Below are 23,876 nucleotides of genomic sequence, written 5' to 3'. Positions count from 1 at the left end.
CTTGAGAGGGAAAGTTATAGCCCTAAATTGCCTATATTAAAAAAGAAGAGTGAGCTAAACTCAAAGATTTAACTGAACAACTAGGAAAACTAGAAAAAGAACAGCAAACCATTCCCAAAGCAAGCAGAAGTAAAGAAATAATAATGATTAGAGCAGAAATAAATGAAATTGATAACAAAAAAAAGAGAAAATTAACAAAAACCAAAAGCTGGTTCTTTGAGAAGATCAAAAAAATTGACAAACCCCTAGTTAGAAGAACAAATAAAAAAGAGAAGATGCAAACAAATATAATCAGAAATGAAAGGTGGGAAGTTACAACTGACTCCACAGAAATAAAAAGAATCATAAGAGGATATTATGAGAAAATGTACGCCAACAAACTAAACAACCTAGATGAAATGGACAAAGTCCTAGAAATGCACAGCCAACCTACACTTACCCTACAAGAAATATAAGAACTTAACAAACCAATCACATTTAAGAAGACTCCCAGCAAAGAAAAATCCAGGACCAGATGGTTCACAGGTGAATGCTACCAAGTAAAAGAATGAACATCAATCCTATTTAAACTCTTCTAAAAAACTGAGGAGGAGGGAAAATTACCCAACACATCTTATGATACCAACATCACCCTAATACCAATGTCAGATAAAGACACCACAAGAAAAGAAAATTACAGACCAATCTCTCTAATGAACATAGATGCAAAAACTCTCAACAAAATACTCGAGAATCGAATCCAACAGCATATCAAAAGACTTATACATCATGACCAAGTGAGATTTATTCCTGCTATGTAAAGCTGGTTGAACATAAGAAAATCAATCAATATAATACACCACATTAACAAATTGAGGGGAAAAAACTAACATGATCGCTTCAATCAATGCAGAAAAGGCATTCAACAAAATCCAGCATTCTTTTTTGATAAAAACACTTCAAAATATATGAATAGAAGGAAAACTCCTTAATATGACAAAAGGCATTTATGAAAAGCCCATAGCCAACATTATACTCAATGTGGAAAGGTTGAAAGCTTTCCCTCTAAGATCAGAAACAAGACAAAGTTGCCCACTATCACCAGTTATTCAATTATGAACTAGAAGTTCTAGCTAAGGCAATTAGACAACAAAAGAAAAGTAAATCATGCAAATAGGAATAAAGGAAGTAAAACTCACTGTTTGTGGGTGACATGATTCTTACTTAGAAAATCCTGAAGGATTCATGACAAAGCTACTTGAGCTAATAAATAAATGAGTTCAGCAAAATTGCAGGATACAAGAACAACATGCAAAAATCAGTAATGATTTTGTACACTAACCGAACATTCTGAGGAGGAAATCAGGGGGAAAATTCCATTTTCAATAGCAACAAAAAGACTCAAATACCTAGGAATTAATTTAACCAAAGAAGTGCAGGACCTATATGGAGGAAACTACAAAATAATGCTAAAAGAAATTGAAAAAGACCTAAACAAATGGAAAGACATTCCATGTTCATGGATTAGAAGAATAAATACTGTGAAGTGGTCAATTTTACCCAAACTAATTTATAGATTCAATGCAATACCAATCAAAATCCCAACAGATTACAGAATTACAAAAGGCAATTAAATTCATTTGAAGGAAAGGTACACCCGAATAGCCAAAAGCATTCTTAAAAACAACAGATGAGGTAGGAGGAACTTTACCGTCTGACCATCATGTGAATTACAAACTTACAGTGGTCATAAAAACATGGTACAGGCATAAAGACAGACACATCCATCAGTGGAATAGAACTGGGAAAAAAAGAAATAAACCCTCACCTATACAGTCAACTGGTTTTTGACAAACCTACCAAGTTAATGTTAATGGGACAAAACAGTCTCTTCAACAAATGGTGCTGGAACAACTGGATATCTATAACCAAAAGAATAAAACAGGACCCCTATCTCCTTTCCTGTACAAGAATTAACTCAAAATGAATCAAAAACCTAAATATAAAAGCCAGGACCATAAAACTACTAGCAAAAAATGTAGGCCAACATCTTTAAGACCTTAGTAGTAGGTGGTGGTTTCTTGGAACTTATAACCAAAGCACATACAACAAAAGAAAAAACAGATAAATGGGACCTCCCCAAAATTAAACCCTTCTGCACCTCACACGTTTTTGTGAAAAGGGTGGAAAGGAAGCCAAGTCAATGGGACAAAATATCTGGAAATCACATATCCAATAAAGGTTTAATATCCAGGATATAAAGAGATGTTACAACTCAACAATAAAAAAATGACCCAATTAAAAAATGGGCAAAAGACTTGAACAGACATTTGTCTAAAGAAGAAATACAAATGGCAAAAAAAAAACACGTGAAGAAATGCTCAACATCACTAATGATTAGGGAAATGCAAATCAAAAAAGTACAATGAGATATCATTTCATACCTATCAGGATGGTCACTATCAAAAAGACAGAACTACAAGTGTTGGAGATAATATGGAGAGATAGGAACACTTAACTCACTGTTGGTGGGAATGCAGAATGGTACAGCCACTGTGGAGGACTGTTTGCTAGTTCCTAAAGAAGTTGAATATGGAGTTGCCACGTGACCCTGCAATACCACTACTTCTGGGTATATACCCAGAAGAACTGAGAGCAATGACACTAACAGACACCTGCATACCAATGTTCATAGCAACATTATTCATGATTGCCAACAGCTGGAAACAATCCAGGTGTCCATCAACAGAAGAATGGATAAACAAACTGGTGTATTCACATGATGGAATATTATGCAGCTGTAAGAAGAAATGACTTCGTAAAACATATGACAATATGGATGAACCTGGAGGACATTATGCTGAATGAAGCAAGTCAGACACAAAAGGACAAATACTATAGGACTGTATTACTATGAACCAAACATATTGTGAATATATTGTATGATTCAAAAAAAAATGTATACATGTCCAGTACATATTTAAATGAGAAATGTATGTTTTTATTCAAGTATGTTTTTAGTTTTTAATTGTTTATATTTTCAATTATTAAATACACAAAATGGAATTTAAAAAAAGATATAGATTGTTTGTAAACTGGTCTGTTCCTCCGGATGTGATACCCTTTGATTGTATTATATCTAGCTGAGATGACTTTGCTTAAATTATAATTTAGTGCTTTAATTTGACTACATCATTAGGGCCACTTAGTTTGAGTCCCTGCCCCTTCCTTTGTGAGCTCTATATACAGGGACACTCGCTCAGAAAGAAGACGAAATAGACAGAAAAACACAAGGCAGAAGAGAGAACGTGGTTTTGACACTGGAGCCCTGGAGAGAGTTGAGCCATTTGCTTGATAGTTCACAGCTGACCTTGGGAGAAAGTACCTCTAATGGTACCCTGATTTGGATTCCGTAGGGCCTTGTAACTGTAAGCTAGTAACTGTAAGCCAAATAACTACCCTTTATAAAAGCCAACAGATTTCTGATACTTTGCATAAGCTCTCCTTTGGCTGACTAAGACATAGCCCTTAACTGAGACTGAACCATTAACCATGGGCCACCAAGTTACCATGAGACCTGAGTTGCCTACCATAAACTAGGTATTGTGTGACCCACCACACTATAAAGTTGGGTGTGCACAGCAGTAGGCCATCATAAAGGGGAAGTGTTATATATAAGGCTCAAATGAGTCCTGTAGGCACAAGTAAGTTACATGAAGGGACCCAAATGCCCATGGTCACCACTCCTGCCACATTACTTCTCCTTTCCAGCCCACAGTTATGGCCTCTTGGGGAGTTCTTTACAATTAGTTGACTTAGGAAGAGAAACCTTGGGCTTAATTTAGAGCATACCCAGCCTCCTGGAGAACAGATGATTCTCCATGATATGCAGATACCACGCAAAAGTGGACAGCTAACAGCACTGCTGCCTGTTTCTGGGACGTCTCTGAAGGACAGTGGTAACAGCAAATCCTCCCAGCAAATCCTTTGAGCAGTGCACCTGGTTGTTCATTTTTCTTGGAAGGAGAAATGGCTGGAGGTGAATCTGTACACTGATTTGTGAGCTGTTGCCAGTGGTTTGGATGGTCAGGGACTTCAAAGGAAAATGATTGGAAAATTGAACAGGAATGTGAAAAGACCTTTCTGAGTGGGTAGAAAAACATGACAACATTTGTGTTCCACATGAATGCTCACCAGAGGGTGACTTCAGCATAGGAAGACTTTAATAATCAAGCATATAAGATGACCTGCTCTAAGGCTAGCACTCAACCTCTTTCCCCAGACACTCCTGTCATTGCTTATGAACAAAGAGACCATGGTGGTAGGGATGGCAGTTATGCGTGTACTCAACAACAGCGACTTCCCCTCATAAGGGCCCAATATGCCAGCAGCAGATCCTCCAATATGGCACCATTCCCCGAGGTGATCAGCCTGTTACATGGTGGCATGTTGATTACATTGGACCACTTCCATCATGGAAGGGACAGCGATTTGTTCTAATAATTAGATATGGGTTTGCCTTCCCTGCACACAACACTTCTTCCAAAACTACCATCCATGGACTTAAGGAATATCTTATTCACTGCCATGGCATGCTACATAGCTTTGCTTCTGATCAAGGTATCTACTTCATAGCAAATGATGTGTGGGAATGGGCTCGTGTCCGTGGAATTCACTGGTCTTACCATGTTCCCTGTCATCTGAAGCAGCTGGATTGATAAAATAGTGAAAATGGCCTTTTGAAGACTCAATTACGGTGCCAACTGATGGCAATACCTTGCAGGGCTAAAGCAAGATTCTCCAGACTTTGTGTACTCTAAATCAGCATCCACTCTATGGTGCTGTTTCTCCCATAGTCAGGGTTCATGGGTCCAGGAATCAAGGGATAGAAATGGGAGGGCCAGGACTCTATTACTCCTAGAGATTCACTAGGAAAATCTTTTGCTTCCTGTCCCTGCAACCTCAAGCTCTACTAGTCTATAGGTCTTAGTTCCAAAAGGAAGAGTGCTTCCACCAGGGAACACAACAGTGATTCCATTGAACTAGTAAGTTAAGACTGCCACCTGGCCACTTTGGGCTCCATGTGTCTCTGAATCAACAAGCAAAGAAGATAATTACTGTACTGGATGGGATAACTGATCCTATCAGGGAGAGATAGGACGATACCTACACAATGGAGGAAAAGAAAAGTTTGCCTGGAATACAGGAGATGCTTTAGGGTATCTCTTAGTACTACTATGCCCTGTTATTAAAGTCAGTGGAAAATTGCAACAACCCAATCCAGAAAGGTCTAACAATGGCCAAGAATCTCGAGGAATGAAGTCTGGTTTACCCCACCAGGCAAAGAACCATGGTCGGCTGAAGTATTTGCTGAGGATAACGGGAACATGGAATGGGTAATGGAAGAAGGTACTGATAAATACGAACTTCGACCACATGACCAGTTACAGAAATGAGGACTGTAATGGTCATGAACAGTTCTTCCTTATTTTTTTTTTTTTTAAAAAGATTTATTTATTTAATTTCCCCCCCTCCCCTGGTTGTCTTTTCTTGGTGTCTATTTGCTGCGTCTTGTTTCTTTGTCCGCTTCTGTTGTCGTCAGCGGCACGGGAAGTGTGGGTGGCGCCATTCCTGGGCAGGCTGCTCTTTCTTTTCACGCTGGGCGGCTTTCCTCACGGGCACACTCCTTGCGCGTGGGGGCTCCCCCACGTGGGGGACACCCTTGCGTGGCACGGCACCCCTTGCGCGCATCAGCACTGCGCATGGCCAGCTCCACACGGGTTGAGGAGGCCCGGGGTTTGAACCGCGGACCTCCCATATGGTAGACGGACCTAACCACTGGGCCAAAGTCCGTTTCCCCCTTCCTTATTTTGTTATGAGTATTTTGTTATCATATGACATAAGTTGTATTAATTTCATGTCATAGTATTTAAGGATGTCAAGTTTAAGAGTGAATACTACCCAAGGAATTATTCCTTATTCTGTAGGAATTTACTGCTTTTCTGGTTGTATACAGGACAGTTGAATATGGTTAGATGGAAATATTTATATATATGTTTCTGTTACTGTTTTTATTTATAGACTAAGTATGGTTTAAGGTGATGTGTAAGACTGCCAAGCTGACAAGGGGTGGACTGTGATGGTTAGGCTAATGTGTCTGTTCATTCAGGCAATGGTACCCAGTTGTTTTGTCAAACAAGTACTGGACTGACTATAATGCAAGGACATTTCATTGACTTTAATCATCAGTGAGTTGATTGCATAAATGGCTGGTTATATCTACAATCAACCAAGGAGACTGCCCATCAGCAATGACCGATGTCTCATCCAATCAGTTGAAGGCCTTAAAAGAGGAAGTGATTTCAGCATTCGAAGAGAAAGAGAGAGAATTTCCATCTCTACTTCAGACAGCCAACATATCTGGGGAACTCATCAAAGACTTTCATCAAAGCTCCTAGTTTGTACCCAGCCCTATGGAATATGGACTTGTGCATCCCCATGGTTATGACACAATTTTATAAAATCTCACAGTATTTACAGCTATCTCCTGTCAGTTGTTTCTCTAGAGAACTCTGACTAATACACAAACCATAACAAATCAATAAAGGAAGAAAAGAATTTCAGAGGAATAGGGAAAAAAAAAAAGAAATAAAAATAATTTATTACCTGGAGATACTTCTTCTTTTTGTCTTACAGTATGGTCTTTTGTGAACTTCACCCTCTGATGAGCTCTGATGCAAGTTTTGCAGAGCCATTCAACACACTCTACACAAAACCCATTAGCTTCTGCATTGTCTTCACAGCTTGTACATACCTAATAATGAAAGGAACATGTCACATAAATTTGAGAAAATGAAAAGCTGGTTATCATTAGTCATATATAAATGAATTTACCAAATGTACATTTATTTATTGGAGGTACTGGGGATTGAACCCAGGACCTTATACATGGGAAACAGGTGCTCATCCACTAAGTTACATCTGCTCCCCAATGAGAGGTGGGTTTTTTTGGTTTATTTGTTTTGTTTTTGTTTTTAGAAGGTATTAGGGATAGAACCCAGAACCTTGTACATAGTATGCAGGTGCTCAACCACTTGAGCTACAGCTGCTCCCTACCAACTATACTTTATCAGTTATCTTCTAAGCGCTGTTTGCAAATTTAAACATTATGTGTTAAATTATATATAGAAAATATATATAAATTGAAATATTGTATATAGGAATACAAGTATTTTCTCCTTAGTTCAATATGTCACCAAGTGTTAGCGATGCAACCACTGGAAAAGCAAACAAAGACCCTGTCCTTCCCACAGTATCATAGATCGGAGTGTATGTTCAAACCCCAGTTCTCCCACTAAATGGTGTTGGGCACTTTACTTCAAGATTATTTACCTTTAAAAATGAGTAGTAACACCAATTTTGATAAGCTATTGTGAAGTCTGTGATAGTTTTTAAGTAAGAGATTGATGTGGAAGGACTTCCATTTAAAAAATTATTGTTACAGGAGAGGGTTAGGAGGTGGTGGAGAGTAAAATGCCGAGAAAATAATATCAAAATATAATAAAGAGGGTTACCTGTTTAGAATGCTCGGAGGGGAGGGTCTGATGCAGGACGGGCTCCTGGGGAATGTCTAAATGCTCATTCTGCCAGAGTGGGTGACACCATGGGGTAGAATCCCAAGTAGTGAGAGTGGGGGTGGACCCACATCCTGGGGAGGACTAATGCCACCAAATAGAGGGAACTCTATCCCTCGAGAGAAAGGGTGGCTCCCAGGGCATTGGGGCAGATGAGCAAGTTAGGCCCTAAACACTATTCCATCTATCTCTGGAAGTGGCTCCTCAGGAAACGGAGGTTGACTGTCACTGTGGGCACCAAGGTGGAAGGGAAAATGGACGTTAAATGTGTGGAACCAAAGTAAATGGGGGGCAAGGGAGGAGTTTCTTGAGAGTACACAAGGATGGATATAAAACATGTAATATTACACCATAACATATAGGAGACGACAGACTGATAATGTAAACCATAATGTAAAACATAGGAGAACTAAAAATGTAAAGAACTGTGTATCCTAAAGTATGCACCATAATGTAAGCACAGATATTACCATGTTAGAAAGCTAATATCTCAGACTCTGTACATCACCTTAAGTAAATATGATGTGAATAGGGTGTAAGAGTATCGCTGTGGAAGGAAAAAGGTGTTGTGGTGGATGTATGGGAGTGCTGTATATTATATATATGCATTGCTGTGGTCTAGGACTCCTACGAAGAAATGCTGAATAATTGGGGGGGGGGGGAAAGGATAGGATGTGGAATTTTTTCAAGTCAACATTCTTTATCTAAGTTCTTTATCTAACTTTATCCAAGTTCTTTATCTATCCTTTAAACCCATCGCTATATGCCATTCCCTAGTAAGTGACCATGACATTTTATTGGGCTTCAAATTTCGGGGAGTTCTGGATCACAGAGTGTTTCAACAATGGCAATGGAGGGATACTGGTATGGGATACCAATGACAGGTGATATATGGCTGACAGGGAGCTGTACAGAACATATGTCCAGGGTGCATGGTAATGATTGGATATACTCATAGTGGCAACAATTAAAAACCCAGCAGGGGGGGTACTGGGTTCCTGGCCAGTGGTGCTCTGTCGTGGTCCCTAGGGGAGCAGCGATAGTCTCCCAGGTACAGCGGCGGGGACCGGGAGGGAGTGAGGGTTCAACAGTGAGCCCCTGATGCTAATGACTATGCTTGTGAGCTGATAAACCTAAAATAAGAACAAGGCCTAGAGCAACACTGTGCCTGGGAATTTCCTCCTGTCAGCCTTCATGTTACTCAAATGTGGCCAGTCTCGAAGCCAAACTCAGCATGTAAATGCAATGCCTTCCCTCCAGCGTGGGACATGACACCCGGGGATGAGCCTCCCTGGCAACGAGGGACCACTATCAAATACCAACTGATGATGCAACTGGAAAAGGACCTTATATGGAAGGTTCAATGCGGATCAGCAGAATATCCATGTCTACATAAAACAACCTGACTTTAAAATGCTGTTTGACCTAAAGTAAGGGGGAAATGGAAAGGAGAAATGAGTTTATATGGCTACGAGTTTCTAAAAAAGAGTCTGGAGGCTGGCAGAAGGATTGCCCTCATGCACAACTGAGCAGAGTCAGAGAGACAGATAAAGCAGATACAACCCCCAGATATTGGTTCCTATGAAGGCTAAAGAGACCCATGAGAGTTATGGTCATGGCCGATGGGGTTTACTACCAGGGCAGATGGCCCCTCTCTGGAAATGGTGTTTATGTGTGATGAATCTGGACTCAGATGGGATCTCCCTTCATAAGACTTTCATACTAATCTGCTGGAGGTGCAGTTAACGTTGGGGTTTAAGATATAGTTAGGGGATTTGAATATCTGGACTGATAATGTGATAGCCAGGTCCTGAGCCTCAACAGACTCCAGCACCTACAATCTGATTTATTGGACTTACCACACTCAGCTAAGATGGAGTTGAAGAAGGACAATCACCACACCATGGAGCCTAGAGTGATTACAACTGAAAATGGGAGGATGGCAGCCAGCATCCATGTGGAATCTGAGCCTCCTCTCGACATAGAGGTGCAATGGACACAACCAATCCAATGTCCACATAGAAGAGATGGCATTGGATTGGGAAAAGTGGACATGGTGGACGATGGGTATGGGGAAGGGCAGGAAGAGATGAGAGGTGGGGGCGTATTTGGGACGTGGAGCTGCCCTGGATGGCGCCTCGGGGGTGATGACCGGACATTGTGGATCCTCACAGGGCCCAGTGGATGGAATGGAGGAGAGTATGGGCCATGATGTGGACCACTGTCTATGAGGTGCAGAGGTGCCCAAAGATGTACTTACCAAATCCAATGGATGTGTCATGATGATGGGAACGAGTGTTGTTGGGGGGGGAGAGGGGGGGTGGGGGGGTGGGGTTGAATGGGACCTCACATATATATTTTTAATGTAATATTATTACAAAGTCAATAAAAAAAAAATACATGAGGCAAAAAATAAAAAATAAAAATAAAAATAAAAAATAAAAAATAAAAAATTATTGTTTTATTATTGTGGAAAACAATAAAAGAGGGGCAATTGCTTCTGCATAGAGATAGCTAGCAGGCTTTTTCAGTGGTTAAGATGGAAATGGAGATGAAAAGAAGAGGATGGGTTTGAGAGTTATTTAGGAAAACTGGTTTGGAGGATGTACTGAACATGGAAAGTGAAGAAGTGAGGTATCAGAGATGGCACCTGTGTTTCTAGTTTGCATAAATATGCAGATGGTGGTCCCATTCTCTGAGAATGGATATTAAAAATGGAATTTTGTCCCCCTTAACTCAGTGGTTTATATTAGCCACATTCTGGAGACCTGAATAACATTTCCATAAACCAAAACCTGTCTTTTTCTCTGCTCTTATCTTCAACCTTTCTAACATATTAGATACCACTGACTCCTTACTCCTAGAAATCACTTGGATCTCTTGGTAACTATCCATCCTCTTTTCTTTCTGGCTGCCTCTCTGTATCCTCCACCCACAACTCTTCCTCCTCCCATTCTGTAACTTTATTAGATCTTAGTACTCTTTCCCTGGGAACCGGTCTCCTTCACTCCCTAAGCTTCAGCTTAAAATTTAATTTCCACACTATGCTGTAAAAAGGAACAAGGAATCCCTATGTACACTACCTGGGAGTAGTTTCTAGTATATAAAGTTAAATTTAAAAAAAGGTAGGTAGAAGAGCATACATACACACACACACACACACACACACACACACATATATATATATATATATATAATCTGCCACTTTTATTTAAGAAAAATGGGGTAGGGGAGGTGGGATAACTATCTCTATATATAATTGCTTACATTTTTAAAGTTACATAAAGTCATAAACTATATATAAAAATAGTATTAAAAGTAAAATGATTGAATGATAAATTAAATCAATTGGTTACCTAAAATGTAAGGGAGAAATAAGGTAGATGGGACAGGGATAAAAGTTTCAGCTCTCTGAATATATACAGTTGGAACTTCTATTTTGGAACCATGTGACTATTTTATATGTAGTTATACAGATCTAAATTAAAATCTTTTTAAAATCCTTAAGCATCAAAAGCAAAATTTTGATTGAATATCCCCAGTGTATTTATATAATACTTGCCATCTTCCTTGATTTCTGTATTGGCAGGAATAACTCTACAACTTCTACTCGTAGCTCTACCTCTGCTCTTCTATACTCTGTCTGTGATGTTAGCACTAGGATGCTGCAAATCACATTTATGCTTTCAGCTGGTTCCACATTAGATTCTAACAATATGGGCTGCTGCAGGGAGACTGCAATATCAGAAGAAGGGACTTGATGCTTCATGTTTGCTTCCTTTAAGGCTTCCTATCTGCTTGCAGTTTCTGTGAACATCATTCCTTCAAAGCTTCTTTACCCTAAGCAGCAGCAGTTCCTTTCTACAGTAGCAGCTAAATCTAGTTTGTACTTTTTCCAATACTTGTAGAACCAGCTTTATTGTAACCCACTTCAGAGATACTAGTACTAACAGCCTATGCCTGTTCCTCAGAGGTCTGGGACCCAAGTCCACAGGCTCAGGAGACACAAGCACCATCTAAGCAGCATGTCCTCCCTTAGATGTATGAGTTGATGTTCCATAAGGCCCTTTCTCAAAATTTTAATAATTTGGGGAGTGGGTGTACCTTAGTGGTTTAAGCTCCTGCTTCCCATGTATGAGGTCCTGGGATCAATCTCCAGTACCTCCTAAAAAAAAACAAAAGCAAAATAATTCCCATCATTTGCTTTGTTCCCTCAACTACTTCCTAACATTGCTACCTCTGTGATACTTTAATACTTCTTTGTATCCCTTCAATAAACAACTTCATATCTAGTTAATAATCTTTAAGAATTCAAGTGGCCCCTGCTTGAATTGTGACAGATACAATATATCCTATAATATATAACACATGCTGTGTGTGTGTATATAGTACTATATACACATGTGTGCATATGTAAGGATAGAGGAAATATAGTGGGATCAGGTGAATAATTATGTCCATGTCATTAAGAACCAAGATTTCCAAAAATGTAAAATCCTATAATTCTAAATTTGACTTAGAAATATCAAATATACTTCCATATTGTGTTATCCAAATACCATTTCCTACTAAAAGGAACCAGGGCTTCTTGGAGAAATAGCTGGTTTTCATTCTAAAGCAGAAAATAAATAATATCAAAACAGAAACCAAGGAAGACAGCAATGACTACTGCAGTTGTATCAGAACTGAAGAATCAATGTGAGTCTCCCATTGCCTACACACACACACCTCTCATTGGTCACCTTTGAAGGATGCTAAAAAAAATAACTTACTACTCTAAAAGTTGGTAACTAATGGAAAAGAATCAAGCACTTAACCTACCTTTCCCATATCAACTATATCTCGGGGTACGCAACGAATTGCTGAAGGATGCGGTCTCTATATTCCAGTTAAGAAGTGAAGGGGAATGATAGAATGAGAATGTCACCATTTTCCAAAACACTACCAAAATAGGGATTTTGACAATGATCATTAATGATCATTAACATCAGAAAAAAAACAAACATTGTATGCTTCCTGATGGAAATACATACTGATTTATGGATGAACATATCCTCCCCCACTGAAACCTGAATCTAAACAAACCTCTATATTTTTATTACCAGTTGACAAAATATGGGAAAAAGAGAAGCATGTTTAAAAACTTTGTAGAGAAAGAATCAGCAAAACTCAGAATAAGGGTAACTTAACCCAGTTTATTCAACAAATATGGAATGAAAAAAAATAAGATGGAAGAGAAAAAGAGGTAACTTTTTAATTTACTAAATAATATTTGAGACATATCAATCAAATGCATTGTATGGACCTTATCTGGATTCTGATTGAAACAAATCACTGTTAAGAGAAACTACAACACACTTGATCATTGAATGTATCATGATATTAAGCAATTACCATTAATTTTTATCTAAGAATTTGAAATTGATATGGTGGTTTTTTTGTAGAAGAAATGGTATTTTTAAATAGAAATACGTACAGAGTATTTTGGAAGAAATATGTCTGGGACTAACTCTGACATAATCCAGGGTGGGTGGGGAATGGGAGTGGGGGTTGGTGTCAGGGGATAGATAAAACAAAAGCTGATGACTGTTGAACTATGTTATGTGATGGGTACCTGGGAGACTGGTAGGCTAAAATATCTATTTTTGGGATAATGCTTAAAATTATCCACAACAAAAAGTTAAAAAATTATCTCCAACTATGAACTCTCTTTCAAGTTCCAGTCTGACCATGGGTTAACATCTCAACCTTACCACATGATAGGCAATGCAAATGCAATCACATCAAAACGCATTCACTACTTCTACTCTATTTCTCCAGCCCCTTACCTCTAAAAAAGTTTCCACCATCTTGGCAGTAGTGGCTCAAAATAAATGCTCTCTCACCATCCATATCCAATCAGGTATATCAAGTCCTGTGTGAGTTGTAACTTTCCCTTTCCTTTATTGCCACCATGCTAGTTCAGCGCTAACTACCTTTTGCCTAGTGCTTTCTAGTTGCAATTCATCCTACTTATCACCTCTGCAGTCTCCATCCCCACTTATCTACATTTCCGATGTCTACTAGATTTTATTTCTAGTTTAGGAGATTGTAATTTGACATGACACTCTGGAAAATAGAAACACAAAATCATTCCTCTTCAAAAGGGAGCTTTGCATCTTCAGACTGAGGTTAATACTCAACACTGTGGTCCACACAAATAATTACATTTCTGTCCTAAGCGGTTTTGCAACAATTAAATATTTTATTCCCTGCACCAAGCCCTGTTTTAGCTTTTGTGACCTTTGATGAAAGTTTACATTAGGAAGAACTGTGGATACTCTTCAAACAACAAGAAAAGCTGTTTCAGTTAGTAGTTGATTTATTCATTTTAAGTATACCCTAAGGTCCTGTAGTTGCCTCAAGAAACAAAAAGCTGAAACTGAAATGAAAAAGAAACTTACCAGTGTGATTACCAAAAGAGTCTTGATAAACATACCTAATAATTATTTTTCCCTAATCAGATTCAGTTCCTTCCAAGATCTTCTGTTCCAAATTAAAGGAATTGCTTGGAAGAAATATCAATGAATCACTGTCTTAGTTTCCTAGGTCTGCCATAATAAAGTACCACAAATTGGGTGGTTTAATTCAACAGAAATTTATTGTCTCTCAGTTATGGAGGCAATTGGGGGTAGGGAAGCCATACTTCCACTGAAGTCTGAAGGGTTCTGGAAGTGGCTTGCCAGCAATCCATGGTGTTCTGTGGCTTAACTCTCTGCTGTCTTCTGACTGACTGTGTGTCCCAAACTCTCCTTATAAGGACCAGTCATACTTAAGCCATCTTAAATAATATCTTCAAAGATTCTATTTCCATATAGGATCACCTTCTGGAGGAGGGGAAGGACTTGAACATATCTCTTTATGTGAAACAATTCAATCCATAACAATCATTATTCAAAGGTATATTAACACACTATACTTGGCACAGATGAAAATTAATCACACTATGGCTCACCCCCCATTTGCAATACTAAAGACCTAATTCAGTTCATCCCTAGGGACTCATTACCTAGATTCTAGGGGCCAGTAAAAATTTCTAGATGACGGTTTTGGAAGTTGGAAAGAAAAGAAAAACACCTTTGGGTCTCTAAATGCAACATCTTTGATAATGCTACAAAATGACATTTTCAGAGTAATACATTGTAGAAAAGAAGACTTTCTTAAAAATGTAGAAACCTAACTGATCAAAGACATGGATGAGGAGTTTGAAATAAAAATTTAGTTGGTGATACATGGTAAAAGTACAAAAAAATGAAATGAAAATGAAAATGAAATGAAGTGAAGTGAAATGAAATAAAAAGATGTTAAATATAGAATAATGGTTATCTCTGAAAGGGACAGGGAGTATGGGGATGCAGTCAGAGGTACGGTTTTATTACTTAAGCTGTATTATTCACTGTATATCTTTTAAAATAATGTAATTCATAGATATAATGCTCTAATGTTGGACTCCTTTTATTTTAGTCCCCTGATTCATAAAAAGGAGATAAAGGGTACAAGATTTAATATACTTACCTGATTAGACTTTTCTACTGTACTGCTGGGAACCTCAGTAGTGTCCTTCACAAAGAAATTATCTATGATGTGTCTTTCTGCACATTCTTGGCTGCAAACTGGACAGCGAATGACTCCAACTGGGAAAGACAAAATTTCATTCTAAGACGTAATACATATATACTAAGCACTAAATCAATATATCTCATCCAAGTTGTGAATAGGTTCTTTTATAATATCCAATCTTTCAAAATTTATTCAGTTGATGTACATATATGAATTATACATATATCATAACTAGTGTATCAAATTATGCTTAAACTCTCATAATTTTAGACAAGATACCCCTCCAAATAAACATCCTCATGGGCTACTGTTTCAATATTCAGCACTTTTTCTAGCAGTAATTTTCAAACAGGGATATACAGAACCACATGGGAAATTTTTAAAAGAGCTCTGGTTTCTCTCTAGACTGATGGAATTAGGATTTCTAGAAATGGAGCAGGCTATTTGTTTGGTTTAAAATTTCCATGGGTGATTAAGAAACACTGTTTTCTGTTCCCCTGTAACAACTGCGAATACTGTTTCTTTAAAAAAAAAAAAGATCACCTTTAATAAAGCTTCGTAAAACAATAATAGTTATGAATAAATTAAAAATATAATATAAACTTGACACTGTAATTTCTATCCAGGATACTTCAAAAAGGTTCCCAGATATATTTTCTGTAAAAAGAAATGCAGAAGAAGGAACCCAGTTCCAGTTGAACAAGATGGTAGTGTAAGATGTTCCAGGGTGCTGTTTCCCTATAGAATCTTTGAAAAACTAGAAAAGCGAGCAGAGCCATCTTCCTCAAAACTTAAGAAAATTGTTACAGCATTGCAGTAAAAGGGCAAGTGCCGAATCAAGAAAATGCAGCATGAAAAAGGGTAGGCAAAGTTCATGGTGCCCTTGCTAGTTCCTCTCTCCCTTCCCTGGTGTGGTGTGAAGCCAGCCTGTGCTCCTATTAGAAGTCCCTGGTCCTGTTCTAGAGAGAGCAGAGTAACCCCATATGTTATTGTGTGGAAGCTTGAAAGACTGAATCAGCAGACTTGTCTTGGGTTCCAGAAACCATCAATGAAAAGGACCAGATTCTGGACATACCAAATACTTAAAAAAAAAAAAAATCCTGATATGCTCAAGGAGATAAAGGAAAACAGAAGAAGAACAAAAGAATATGAAAACAATGAATGAACAATATGAGAATCTCAATGAAGAGACAAATTTTTTAAAAGGAATCAAACAGAATTACTAGAGTTGAAGACCACAATAACTGAAATGAAAAATTCCCTACATGGGGGAAGTGGATGTGGCTCAAGTGCCTGGGCTCCTGTTGGCCATATAGGAAGTCAAGGGTTCGATTCCTGGGGCCTCCTGGTGAAGGCAAGCTTGCCCCCATGGTGAGTTAGCCGGTGAGGTGAGCTGGCCCTTGCAAGAGTGCTGGCCCATGCAGGGGTGCTGGTGCAAAATGAAGCAACAAAAAGAGACTAAGAGGACAGACCTAAGAGATGCAGCAGACCAGGGAGCTGAGGCGGTAAAGAGATTGAGCACCTCTCTCCCACTCCAGAAGGTCCCAAGATCCATTCCCAATGCCACCTAAAGAGAAGACAAGCAGACACAGAAGAATACACAGCGAAAGGACACCGAGAGCAGACAATGAGGCAGAGGAGGGGGTGGTGGTGGTGGTAAATAAATAAATCTTTAAAAAAATAAAATACAATTCCCTAGATGGTTTAAACAGGAGATTGTAGCTGGCAGAAAAAAGAAGCAGTGATCCTGTAGACAAGACAATTGAAATGATTCAGGCTAAATGTTAAACTATATTTGAAAACATTAAAATATCTAATTAATTGAAAAAACACATGCTCATGATGTTAAAGATGCCAATTCTTTCTTTATTTATAGATTCAATGCAATGCTAATTACAATCCAAAAATACAGGCCAGAGGGGAAAGTATACCAGATATCCTATAAAGTTACAGTAATTAAGATAATGTAGCACTGTGTAAAGATAAACAAAAATGGAACAGAATGCAGATACCAGAAACAAGCTTACATATACACACACTTTATGTATGATTGATGTGGCACCAGAACTCTGTGAGGAAAAAGATGGACTTTTTATGGTGTTAGAACCAGGAGTATGTGTATGTGTTGGGGGAGGGGTGAATTAGATCACTATACTTCACACCATCCGAAAATAATTTTAAATGGACTAAGAACTTTAAAACTTTCACTAGGAAATAGAGGAGAATATCTATGTGACCTTAGAGAGAAGGAATGAATTTTTTATGCAAGAAACAAAAATATTTTAGATTTAATTAGAAGGAAATAAATACAACACAGAGTACTGACAAAAAGTTAATAATACTTTAAAAATCTGTTAAGATATGACAGTTCCTTTCACAGCAGAGGAAACTTAACTTCATAAACATATATAAAGGTGCTTTGGTTCAGAAAAGATGGAGTAAATGTATTTTTCCTTATTTCTTGGGTTAAGTACAGCTAAAAGCTCTAGACATAACATAGACTGGCTAGCGACCTCTGAACTCAAGTAACAACAGTGAGTTCACCAAGTCTTCTTTTAAAGCCTCATGTATCCCAAACTGTGTATTATGAAATTGGCAACCCAGAAAACACCAACAGAAGCAAAAAAAAAAAAAGATGCCTCAACAAAGCCTGATCTATCTAGCCAAAGGATCAGAAAAGGACTGGCTAGCAAGATGGAAATTAACTGCTCCACTCCAGCCAAACATCACAGAAAAAACTGCATCCCCACCTGTGTGCCAGAAAAGGCCCAGTGGAAAACCTAGACTTCTACCCTGGCCAAACAAGCCAAGAACCTCAACCATTCCTACCCTCAACCCAAACCGGGCCCCAAGCTGTAGTGTGTTAGAGAAAGCCAAGTGGGGAACAGGGACTTTCATAGACACTGGGAGATTTTGAGAGCTCCCTGGAGTGTCACTGGAGGTCACCAGTGGAAGCCATTTGAGGAGATTGAATTTCTGCTTGTACCTTGCAATAATGAGGTATCCCTCCTCACAACCCTCCCCCCATACTGCCCATACTCCCTGTGATGGTTAGGCTACTGTGTCAACTCAGCCAGGTAATTGTGCCCAGTTGTTTGGTCAAGCAAGCACTGCGCTAACTGTAATACAAGGGCATTTATGGACTTTAGTCACCACTGACTTTACTGCAGTGGTAAATCATAGATAGCTGATTACAATTACATCAATCAGGGAGATTACCATCAGCAATGAGTGATGCTTTATCCAGTCATTTGAATGCCTTAAAAGGGGAAGTGATTCCAGCATTGAGAATTTCCCAGCTCATCTTTGGATGGCCAATGTCTCCTAAAACTCATCAAGAACCTTCACTGGACTTTCACTGGAGCCCCTGGTTGCAGACTGCCTGCGGAACCTGGACTTGTGCCGCCCCATGGTCACATCAGAGACTTATAAAATCGCATACTAAAGACAGATATCTCTTCTTGGTTCTGTTTCCCTAGAGAACCCTAATATACTCCCACTCCCCCAGAGCATCAGTGGAGAACACAGGGAGGCAATAAATGACCATGTCCTGAGCCAGGGCCGTATCAGTAGAAGACCAGTGGAGAACCGGAACTTCCACTCCACCCATCAGGTAAGGAGAAGGCCCACCCCTTCCAAATATGAGCAGAGCCAAAATGAGAAACCTAAACTCCTACCTTGTAGTAGACAGAAAATAATAAATATACATATAAACAATTTATTAAGAATAGAAATCAATGAAATTGAAAACTGAAAAAGGGAAAAAAATGATTCTTTCAAAGCATATAGATTGAGACAAAGAATTTTATTATTACAGAAATAATGAAAATGCTCTAATAATTTCTAAAGTGATGAATGCACAATGTAATTATACCAAATACCTTTGATTGTACACTTTGGATGAACTGTATGCTTTATTAATATGCTTAATATGTATCAATAAAATTGATTTGCTTTAAAAAAAGAAAAAAAATCAATAAAATCGAGCAACCTCTAGCAACACTGACCCCCCCCCATAAAGACACAATTTACCAAAATAAGGAATGAAACAAGGGATATTACTAGTCTACGCAGACATCAAAAGAATAAGAGAATACTATATCCATAAATTTGACAACTTAAGATGAAATGGACCAATTCTTAGAAAAGGACAAATTTACAGAATTCACCCAATATGAAAGGAAACTGAATGGCTTTTAAAACACACATAGTTCTTATATCCTAAAAGCTACAAAATGATGAAAGAAATCAAAGATGATCTAAATGGAGAGACAAAGAATATGCAGGGAAGTCCTGGGCACAACTAGCAGCCATCTTCCAGCTCTTGTCTACCCTTCTATTCCCCTTCCTTTTCTATTCACTGGAGATGTTTCAATATGTTTCCATTATGTAACCCAGGGAAATTTTAAGTGTAATGGAGCAGCCTGACTACACCTGAAACTAGGAATAAGCAAGTCCAGCTGCTTATCTGGGCAGGAAAGCACAGTGGTAGGGCCCCCTCCCCTTGGGGTGGATAAATACCCTGTCCTTGAAAGCAAAGATTTGCAAGATCTTCTTGTAGACATAGACAGGATTATTTGAAGATTTATACGGAAAGGCAAAAGAACTAGAAAAGCTGGAAAAAAAACTTTGAAAAAGAATAAAGTGACAATTAATCTACCCATTTTGAAGACTTACTTTATATAGAGCTAGAATGATCAAGACAGGGTGGTATTGGTAGAAGACATACAGATGAATGGAACAGAATAAGAACCTAGAAAAAGACCCACACAAGTAAAAAGCCTACTGAATTTTTTTTAAAAAGGTGGAAAAACAAAGGGAAGAAGGAAAGTCTTCAACAAATGGTGCTGGATAGAGTAAACCATGTATCAAACACAGGACTAAGAGCTGTAATATATAAAGAAATTTCAAAACTTAACAGTAAACCAACCCAATTAGAAAATAGGCAGAAGATATAAAGGACATTTAACCGATGAGGAAGGAGATATGCACACATTGCAAATATACTTTACTAGCCACTAAGTAATTACAAATTAAGATGATAAGGTATCAGTTGTCTAAAATGTAGACCTAAAATGAAAAAGTGACTATACAAATACTGATAAAAAATGGGGAGAAACTGGATCTCTCATACATTCCCAAGAGGAGTGTCAAATAGTACATTCTGGAAAAGTGTTTGGTAGTTTCCTAAAAAACTAAACAAATTTATCATATGACTCAGCACTTGAACTTCTGGGCATCCCAGAAAAATGAAGACTTAATGTCTGCACAAAAACCTGAATCTGAACGTTCATAATAGCCCCAAACTGGAAACAACCCACAAGTCCTTCAATGAGTTAATGGATAAACTGTGGCACATCCATACCATGGAGTAGTAGTCACCAATAAAAAGGAGTGAACTACTGATACATGCAAAAAGTTGGGTGTATCTTTTAAGGGAAGCATTCTGAGTGAAAAAGCCAATCTCAAAAGGTCATTTATGAATCATTCCACCACTCATACATTTTCAAAATGACAAAATTATAGAGATGGAAAACGGTTAGGGACAGCACAGGTAGGGGTGGAAAACGGTAGGTGTGACTATGAAGAGGTCACGTGAGGTATATCTTTTGTGGTAATAATTCTATTTTTAAAAAGAATCTATTTTTTAAAAAGACGTTTTACTGAGATATAAATCTCTATCTTGATTGTGATGGTGGTTACCTGAATCTACACGTGGTTAAGCGACAGAGAACTATACACACATATTACAACAACATGAATTTCTTGCTCTTGATATTGCCCTATAGACATGTTTAAGTTGGAGCCACTAAACTAGATACCCCGAAAAAAAGGGGTACATGGGAACTCATGCAACTTCCTGTGAATCTCTTTCAAAATAAAAAGTTAAAACGACATCAACAGCATCTAATAATTCTTTAGTGCTGTCTATGTGTGCAATGATTTATCCTATTATTACAGATAAGGAGACAGAGACAAAAGAATCTGGTTAACTTGACCAAGACACAAAATATTAGAGCTGGGGTTTGAATCCATGACAGACTCCATCCGCATTCCATACCCTGTATTATTACACTTTACAAAAATGGCTTAGAAAACCATGGTTTAATAGATCACATCATTATGACTAACAGGATATTAGTCCATGAATTGAGAAAGAATTCCACTTGTGTTAGGTAGTGGATTTGACCTAAGTGAATTTAAATCAAATAAATGCTAACTCAAAATACCTTTTTACCCCCAAAACATAGAAAAGCATCTTCAAGATCGTGTGATAGGCAATGGTTTCTTAGACTTTATACCCAAAGCACAGGCAACAAAAGAAAAAAATAGATAAATGGGACCTCATAATAATTACAAACTTTTGTGCCTCACATCTGACAATGGTTTAATATTTTGAATCTACAAAGATACCCTTCAACTTAACAACAAAAAGACATACAATCCAACTTAAAAATGGGCAAAAGACTTGACATCTCTCCAAGGAAGATAAACAAATAGTCATAAAAGCACATGGAAGATGTTCAACTTCATTAGCCATTAGGGGATTACAAATAAAAACCAAAATGAGATACCATTTCACACCAACTAGAACTCTTATGATTAAAAGAACAGAAAATTAAGTGTTGGAGAGGATTCAGAGAAATAGGAATACACATTAATTGCTGGTACAGTTGCTGTGGAAGACAGCTTGGTGGTTCCTTAGAAAGTACAGAATTATCGTATGACCTGGTAATCCCATTTCTAGATATATATCCAAAATAATTGAAAGCTGGGACTTGAACAGGTATTTGTACAATGATGTTCACAGTGACATTATTCACAATTACAAAAAGATGGAAGCAAACCAACTTGTCCATGAATCAATGAATGGATAAAGAAAATGTGGTACATACATATAATGGGGTGTTATTCAGACGTAAAATGAAATTAAATTCTGATACATGCAACAACACGACTGAACCTTGAAGACATTGTGTTGCGTGAAATAAGCCAGACATGAAAGGACAAATATTGCATGATTTCACTGATATGAAATAATTAGAATAAGTAAAACTCATAGAATTGGTATCTAAAATATAAAGGTTACCAGGGGGTGGGGAAAGGATAGAGAATTGGGAATTATGGCTTAAAATGTATACAAAATGTACAAAGTTGGATGGTTGTGATGGAAGCAAAAACACTGTAACCATAATGAACAATGATGAAATGTATATCTGAATGTGGTTAAAAAGGAAAATGTTAGGTTGTGTATCTGGTAACAGAATAAATTTTCTTTTTTAAAAATTGATGGAACTATAATACACAAACAGTGAACCATAAATTAAACCATGAACTATAGTTAATGGTACAATTATAAAGAATGTGCTTTCTTCTTTCGGGTGGATTGCATGGTGTGTGAACAATTTTTTAAGTGCTTTTTTCAACTGTAACAAATGTACCACAATCAATGCAAGGTTTTAAAATAATAGGCATATGGGAATCCTGTATTTTATTATTCTATGTATGATTGCTCTGTAAACCCACAACTTCTCTTAAAAAAAAAAAAGTCAGTTGCTCAAGAAATGGAGTATCAGTTAAAATAAAATAAAGACGTAAATAAATGAGACTGGGAGTTTGAGTTTTTTGTGGAGACCAGAAAATCCCTTTCTTAAAGCTAGTCCATTCCTATGCAGGTAAACCTATTATAGATGTGGCCTTTTGATTAGATTTAGTTAAGGGACCTTCCTTTTAATTAGATCACTTCAGTAAGGCATGACCCAGGGGGATCTTAATCTTCTTACTGGAGTCCTTTATAAAGGAATAGAAAGCCACATAGACAGGCAAGCAGCCTGTAGAAGTTGAAACCAATGAACCATGGAGAGAGAAAAGCCACAGGTGGAGCAGCCGCCAGCTGAAAGCAATGAGGCCTGGAGGAAAGATGAGAGGGAAGAGAGGAGCTGATACCACCTTGTGCCTGATCACCCATAGCTGCAGTTTGGGGTGAAAACATCTGATGATGATGCCTTGATTTGGACACTTCCGCGCCTCAGTACTATAAGCTTTTAACTGAATAAAATCCCATTGTTAAAAGCCGACCCATTTTATGGTATTTGCCTATCAGTCCAGAAAACTAAAATAGAGACAAATGTGTTGGTTGGAAGACAATATTGTTAAGATGTTCCTTCTCCCCAAACTGATCTAAACAGTTAACACAATCCCAATTAGAATTCCAGAGGACTTTTGGTAGAAACTGATTCCCAAAAATTTCAATGGAAATGAACAAGACCAAGCAAATGAAAATTACTGTGAAAAAGAACAAATTTGGAGACTTATGCCACTTGATTTTGAGTCTCACTATAAAGTTACAGTGATCAAGATGGAGTAGTATTCATGTAAGGAAATAAACACAGAGCAATGGAACAGAATAGAGTCTAGAAATAGACACATATATGTAGAATGTCAAACAAGTATTTAATCAGTCTCAAAAAAATGGATTGAGAGAAAATACAATGGGTAAGAAGTTTTTTGGTAGAACTTATGTGATAAATACTGCAGATATCCCAGAACAAATGAATCCCACATTAGAATTAAAAGAAACTAAGTAGATATACCACAGTAAAACTGCAAAAACCAAACAGTGAAGAATCTTAAAACCAAAGGAAAAAAGGTGAGTTAATCTTA

At 37.9% G+C, this 23,876-nt stretch overlaps 1 protein-coding gene across 2 annotated transcripts in view; it reads right to left on the bottom strand.

The window, feature by feature from the left end:
- Positions 1–23,876, bottom strand: part of TRIM24 (tripartite motif containing 24) — a 140,008-nt gene that overhangs the window by 63,994 nt on the left and 52,138 nt on the right. For both annotated transcript variants that reach the window (XM_058297435.2, XM_058297436.2), the window contains exons 2-3: positions 15,168–15,286; positions 6,646–6,793 (exon numbers count right to left, since the gene is read on the bottom strand). In XM_058297435.2, the coding sequence (XP_058153418.1) occupies positions 6,646–6,793; positions 15,168–15,286 (267 nt within the window). The remainder of the gene's footprint in view (positions 1–6,645; positions 6,794–15,167; positions 15,287–23,876) is intronic.

Source organism: Dasypus novemcinctus, chromosome 5 (assembly GCF_030445035.2).
Source record: "Dasypus novemcinctus isolate mDasNov1 chromosome 5, mDasNov1.1.hap2, whole genome shotgun sequence".
NCBI lineage: Eukaryota > Metazoa > Chordata > Mammalia > Cingulata > Dasypodidae > Dasypus > Dasypus novemcinctus.
Note: the sequence above shows the minus strand (reverse complement) of the source record. Positions and strands in the feature narration are given on the sequence as shown.